Below are 7,018 nucleotides of genomic sequence, written 5' to 3' on the forward strand. Positions count from 1 at the left end.
CATAAAAACATAGATCTTGTTCAAAGTCTATCTTTTAACCCAATAACTTGATTACCACTGGACATAGTTTTTGCTACAAGTGTGTGAATTCATTCCGAGAAATTATTGATGGTACCTCATTAATAATTTCCATACGAATATCTCCATCTTCTGGGATGATATCATCTTTCTCATTATTTTTGCCATCATTACCCATACTATGTTGACCAACAAGTTTGTCTCTAAAGGATACAAATTCCACCATGGGTGAGTCTATAGATTAATCTCCAACATCAGAGGGTTTATCCTCACAACCATGAACTTTCTTCGTTACTCACCGACTATTCTCAAACACTAAGAGTCCCTTTGGATAGACATTTACTTCTAATGCGGTGTGTTTAGATTTCTATTTGTCCCACGCTACAGTATCAAATCTTATCGTCACCGTTATTTTTACACTAAGCGCAAGTAAACGCACCGCCCATCCAAAAGAACCCTAAATCCTCTATTCAAAATGCCAACCTACAAATCTTTTTTTAGTATAAATATTCAGTTAGTTTGTTATATTTAACATTAATTTTTTGATATATACATACTTAGGCATCTTATTAACTAAAAATTTTTAAAAACCAAACGCAAACAAACTATTGTCAGCCAGTGTTATTCTCTTTGTTTTTTTCCCGAACAAAAATGTCAAAATGTGCAAGTTGGTATATGGCCTTGATTTATTCATACTTCAAATAAAGCAATATTTGGGTGGACACCTGACAAAGACTATGCTACTTTGAGAATAGGGTTGCTTGGATTTAACATGATCCGTCTCGCAACATTATTTGTATTTGATTTTAAAGTAAAATAAAATGGTCTGTGTCTGTGGCATAATGTTAATGAGTTGATTTGATCATAATTTGCAACCCTTTTTTTTCTTGTGGAGATCAATGCAAAAAGAGACCGGAAGTCAAATGTAGTTCATATTCATAACAATGATTACGATATTACAAGCCAGATGGATTTGTAGCTACCTAAAAGACATAATTACATACAAACATATCTCCACAACAGACATGGATGTCTCCTACTTCCAGATAATTAAGCAAGGAACCTAGTTTAGACCCAATTGTTTGAAAAAGACAACAATATATCTAAGAAAGATATATACAACCAGTTTTACTTTCATCAGGTTCTTTCGTTTGATTTCCATCATTCTTATCATTTTCATCCTTTGCTTCTTCTTCTTGTTGAATCACATCTTCTCCAACTTTATCCTTTTTCGTGTTAAGGTACGTAATGAGACCATGGAGAGCAGCTTCAGGGTCATCACTTTTGATCATCAATTGTTGCGCCACTTCAGCTGGGGTAACCTCAACAACCTTAATCAGGTCATCAATGGGACCAAAGAGTTTATCATCTTTGATTCCAAGATATGTAGTTGCAAGTTTTCTGAATCCTGTTGGAGTACAATATCCCATATGAATATGCACATCCATGCGCCCTGGCCGCAACAGAGCAGGGTCCAACTTCTCTTTGTGATTCGTCGTGAAGATGATGATCCTTTCATTCCCACAGCTCGACCACAGTCCATCAATGAAATTCAATAGTCCCGACAATGTTACCTACAGAAAAATTAAAACACACACACACACATAAATCATCGTTATCTAAGCTAATAATAATAATTTTATAATGTTATAGCTTAGAAAGTTTAATGAGGTGCTTACTCCAGGATCAATGGCTGAAGGACGATCGGTTCTTCCAACTTCGCCTTCCTTCTCACGGTCATTTTTTAACTTGCCACGATCTTTTGAAATCTTTGTGCTGCAATCTATATCTTCAATTAGAAGAATAGAGCGGTTTGTGGTGGAAGTAAGTATACGTCTAAGATCGGCATCATTTCGAACACTTTGGAACTCGAGATCATACACGTTGTAGTTCAAGTAATTTGCAATTGCAGCTACCAGTGAAGATTTGCCAGTCCCTGGAGGACCAAACAAAAGGTAGCCACGTTTCCAAGCCCTCCCAACGTTTTCAAAGAAATCCTTGCGTCCCACAAATAAGTCCAGGTCATCCATAATAAACTGCTTCAGCTCTAGTTCCATAGCCAAAGTCTCGAACCTTGCCGGGTGCTTGAAAACAGCCGATTCCCACCTGGAACGATCTTGGTTATAGGTATAGATGTTGAGCTTTTCTCGCTTGCTCAAGATTGTTTGAGCTGTCTTCGCTATATGGGGAAAATACTTTTGTTCAACAAGTTCCCTAGCTCTTTTCTTGCACGTCAAGTGATAGGTTTTTTTATCAGGGATGTAGTACTTTTCCGATTCTTTAACATGCAGAGTCCACTCCAAGGTTATACCTTCGAATTCATCGATGATTTTGCAATCGGAAGGGATCTTCCGTTTCGGCGGCGATGTTGGGTTGTTAATGTCATTGGAGCCGAGGAGAAGTTTGTCGGTGGAAGGGCCGATTCGGGTAGGAAGGTAGACCTCAACAGCTCGAAAAGTTTCGTTATAAACAGCTTGCCAGCGTTCTTCTATGATGAAAGTGAAGTTGGAGGATAAGTATTTGGATACCAGATTAGAGAATTTGGTGTTGATAAACCTTTGCATCGGTTTCGGGATCATTTCATTCAAGATTGTACGGATTAACATGGCCATTGCTGAGAGGGAAGCATAAGCAGCAAGGATGGTAGACATGGAAGGTAGCTCTTTCAAAAGGGAAGCCATTTTTGGATACAGGGAGAAAAATTCGATGGAGGAGAAACGAAAACTGAAGTGGGTTTTAAGTGTGGCCTGGTTTCTGTAAGGTGGAGACTACTCCTTGACTTGGATTGAATGTAGCAAATTCGAAGATGTATGTTGTTTAATCTAAAATAGCGTCACGAGGAAATTGTATGGAAGAGATTAAGTGAGAGACTGTTTTTGGACGGCTACTCTATGTTGAATATTACACACCAGACATTGCCAAGCTGCTTCTTTAATTAGACTTTTTGAGTGCAGAACATTGGGGGATGTGATGTTAAATACAGTCAGCTATGGAATACAGCCAATACTCATGACAATCTTGCCCAACCTAACCAGTTGTTAACATCTCATACTTTCACTATAATCACATGAATATAATACTAGTTACAATTTTTTTTCCTTAAAAAAAAGTGTCATTCGAGTAAATTAAAAGTTAAAAAATTCAATAAATGTATTTGTCCTAAAAAACAGATCACCATGAAATGAGTGTGATGGAGAAAATACTATACTCTCATGTCCCTGAGACACTGACAAGCCACATGTTCTAAGAAGATAGTATAAACACTACATTTTTATGTTTCTTACAATCCTCATGTTCTGAAGGATTTGGTTGCATTTCAGAGAAATTCCCCTTACTAAGAACTATTGAAGGACTTGAAAACAAAATTGGATACCTAGCTAGTTGACTAGATAATAATATTGTAAAATCTTAGGCTTTCCTTGTCTTTTCTCTTTACAGCACACCATACAACAATTTCCTTTACTCTTTCCATGTCAAGCCTAAATCACTTTCTCTTTTTTTTTTTTCTTTTTTTTTTGAGTGTGTTAGGCTGAGCTCCAAAGTCCAAAATCATCAGCCCCTTAGTTAGGAAGCTGACAGGAAATTGGAAAATTTTTCAGTTTTTTAAATTTTTAAATAATAAAAATAAAATTACACTTTAATCCTTTAAAAATGATTAAAGAAAATTTACTCTGATTTATTGTTCTCCTGTTGAAAAGAAATAGAGATACGAAAAATCACAATTTCATACAATCTCTTCTCACCATTTTTATCTTTTTATGCTTTTATATAAAATCAATAAAACTCAATCACAATAAATTTTGGACACGACATCATAAATTTAATCAAACCCTCAATTATTTTAAATCAAATTTCTATAAATATATTTGTAAATAATATTTGTTTTTTACCTATATTATTAAACTCCTTAAAATAATTTATTATACTTTTATGTAGTTTTGTCATTTAATTTAAAAATAGACGATATTAATTTATGTTAAACCTAATAAAAGTTAAATCTATAATTTATTTAAAATTAAAATTATTAAACTTTCTTTACTTAGATTAATTTATTGCAAACTTTTAAATTGATTTTTTAAATAAAATTTGCTATATTAAAGTATTGGACATTTAATAATTCATGGACTAAATTACAGTAAATGAATACATAATAAAATATAATTTTAAAAATTTACATAAGCCATTAATATAAATGATTAGAAATTTTACACTTTTAAAATATAATTATTTTCTAGTATACAAATATAATAATTAAACATTCAGAAAACTTGTTTTAGGAAGATATCGTTTTTCATTCACGTGCTTGTTGCTTACAGTACACCAAGCATTCCCCACACGGGTTTAACACTATTAGTTGAGTGAGCTTTGTTCCTTACAAGTTGCTAAAGAAAGTCTTTTAAACTTTTTACCTTTCTTTTACGAAATACCAGCATATAATAACCATTCACAGGAGTTATTAAGCATTTACCTTTGACTGGAAAAATGCTTTCTCCTTTTGTTTTGTTTTTCCTTAAAAGTGGAATTTGTTTGACTAAATCTATAGATATTAAACTAGGAAGATGTTGATGCCGTTAAACTTTGTCATCATGGAACCACCACCTGGTCTGCTTTGGAGATCGACCATTTCTACAGTTCTTTACATAGCGATCGTTGTCTTCAGGGCATTGCTGCAAGCCATGATTAATGGTATTAAAAGATGTAGAGGAGATTTGAAGACACAAGATTAAGATAACAATTGACCCATTTGCTGTATCATCAAATAATCTGGAACCATTCAGGACATGGTCATGATTTGCAAGAAAAGCAGTCTTCATTTCTGGTCTGGAAACTTTGAGACCCAAATAAAAAATCGGTAGTATGCCTTGTGCATGACAAACGGTTCTTGAAGACAGTGCAATAAGAAAGCACCACGAAAATTAATTGAATTTGTAATCAAACCTTCACAGTTGCGCTTGATAGCATGGAGAGAATGCTGATACATATAGAACTAACTGTCATGGCTGGGGACCATGAATCATATAAGATATCTACAAAAATACAATGGAACAATCATGTATTATATGTCTGTCTTGTTGCAAGTTATGAAATAATGAAAGCACATACAAGTCAAAACTGAGCAATATTACTGTGTGTGTGTGAACATTGGAATTTTACAAACATTTTTTACATTAACAAATCTATAATTTGAATCTGGCAAACAAATGTTGGGAAGTCACAGCAAGTATATAAAAAATGTTATCCTTAGCTCATTTCTCAAGCTACTCTAACCCCACCTTGTCCAGTTGAAGAAACCACAAAAGGAATAAAAATCAAGTCTCAACCTTGCCAATGAAGCCATGCTCTTTATGCAAATGCAGAAGAGATAACCTAAGATCACCCATTACTCTAACAGATAGGTAGCATCACCCGACAGCCATGAACAAAAAGAAAAAGGTAACGAAAACTCCCCCTAAAATAAAACCAATTCCTGGTGAACTCTTGCAAAGCTCATGCTTAAAGGGAAGAACATCTATACCGCATAAACCAACCATCTTTAACTTTCTTTTTCTTATCATTATATGATGCATCTCTACGACTTAAAGCAACCATCTTTAAAGTTCCTTTTCCCCTTCCTTTTCCCTATCATTATACAATATTAGAGACAAAGCTAACCATAGTTTTCGGCTACCGGTTGTAAGTATTAGGAGACTTGGAATTTGGACTTCCACCTTTTTTTTTTCTTGTTTCATATAGAATACATTTTGGTGAAAAGGATAGGAAGATAGATGATACAATAATATGAATATCTGTGACAATAATCTCACATAAACCTTCAATGATCCTTTTAACAATGTCAAAAAGGAAAACATTTTCAAAGGTAACAACAAATTACTGAGGAGGCAATAGTATCCAAAACACCCCATCATTTTCAAAGGACAAATGGATAAAAATTAAGAAGAAAGCAAAGGGAGAAATCAGATCATGACATGTCTACTGCAATAAATATTTATATAAAAGATAAAAATATATTAGAAAACTTGAGAGGAATCGAAAATCACTAAAAAACAGAGCATATTTACGGAAAACTAATATAAATTCTTACCTAAACAAATATGGCCATTGCTATAAATATGTGGATGGAGAGGTGCCGGTTGAAGAAATATCACCTGCCACCAATGTAACCCCCAAAAGAAACAAAACAGAAAGTGCAAAATTATTAGAATGGAATTGAAGAAAAAAAACACTAAAAAATGGGGTCTTGAGTAAAAACCAAACCTGGGGAGCTTCCATAGGGTAATGTTCAGGGAAATCCACTTGAAGCTGATAGGTTTCATTGGTGTACAAAGTTCCCGCAGCTCCATTTACTTCAATCACCCACCTTTAAAAAAACAAAAAGAAAATAAAATTAAAAAAAAGTATCAATTTAAAAAAAAATACAGAAAAGAGAGAATCAATGCAAAACCTTTGAAGATTATCAGTGACTTTGTGTTTGAAACCAGAAGGAGGGTTGACCTGCCACTCTACCAGTTCCTTTTGCAGCCGATTGCATGCAATTTTACTTAGTGCCTAAACAAACAACCCAAATCAAATTCCCATCAAACCAAAATTGACAAAAGAAGGGAAAGGGAGTGAAGTAAAGGAAAGGAACGGAACCTTGCGAGAAGAGGCGGAAGAGCTGCTCATGCTTATATACGGTGCGTTTGGGTCCTCTCTTTCTATAAATATGAGAGTCTCTTGGAAATCAAAAAGGAAAAATAAAAGAAATACTACGGAACAACAACAATGAAAGGAAAGGGAAGAGCGCTTTTGAGAAAGAGAAAGAAAGAGCGACGATTTATGAGGGGAGTATTTGGCCCCTCTTTGTGTTCCCCACCGTTACCTCGCTTTCTCTCTCTCCTTACTCCATGGCTTATATTTGTCAAGGCGGTTTTTCTTTTTTCCACAAAAAAAGTCTTCCAAGTCAATTGATTCAACACTCTCTACGATGTCGTTTCTACCGTCCTTTGATTATCCTTTTTCT

At 34.5% G+C, this 7,018-nt stretch overlaps 2 protein-coding genes across 2 annotated transcripts; both read right to left on the reverse strand.

The window, feature by feature from the left end:
• Nucleotides 1–928: 928 nt before the first annotated feature.
• Nucleotides 929–2,964, reverse strand: LOC107945820 (AAA-ATPase At1g43910). The gene is made up of 2 exons (XM_016879965.2): nucleotides 1,698–2,964; nucleotides 929–1,592 (listed from the first exon to the last, which is right to left on the reverse strand). The coding sequence occupies exons 1-2, from the start codon at nucleotides 2,697–2,699 to the stop codon at nucleotides 1,122–1,124; spliced, it is 1,473 nt and encodes a 490-aa protein (XP_016735454.2). The 5' UTR covers nucleotides 2,700–2,964; the 3' UTR covers nucleotides 929–1,121.
• A 1,325-nt stretch (nucleotides 2,965–4,289) lies between these two features.
• Nucleotides 4,290–7,018, reverse strand: LOC107945821 (probable ubiquitin-conjugating enzyme E2 16). Its single transcript, XM_016879966.2, has 6 exons — nucleotides 6,652–7,018; nucleotides 6,461–6,564; nucleotides 6,274–6,376; nucleotides 6,101–6,164; nucleotides 4,957–5,045; nucleotides 4,290–4,685 (listed from the first exon to the last, which is right to left on the reverse strand). The coding sequence occupies exons 1-6, from the start codon at nucleotides 6,679–6,681 to the stop codon at nucleotides 4,590–4,592; spliced, it is 486 nt and encodes a 161-aa protein (XP_016735455.1). The 5' UTR covers nucleotides 6,682–7,018; the 3' UTR covers nucleotides 4,290–4,589.

This window comes from Gossypium hirsutum, chromosome D12 (assembly GCF_007990345.1).
Source record: "Gossypium hirsutum isolate 1008001.06 chromosome D12, Gossypium_hirsutum_v2.1, whole genome shotgun sequence".
NCBI lineage: Eukaryota > Viridiplantae > Streptophyta > Magnoliopsida > Malvales > Malvaceae > Gossypium > Gossypium hirsutum.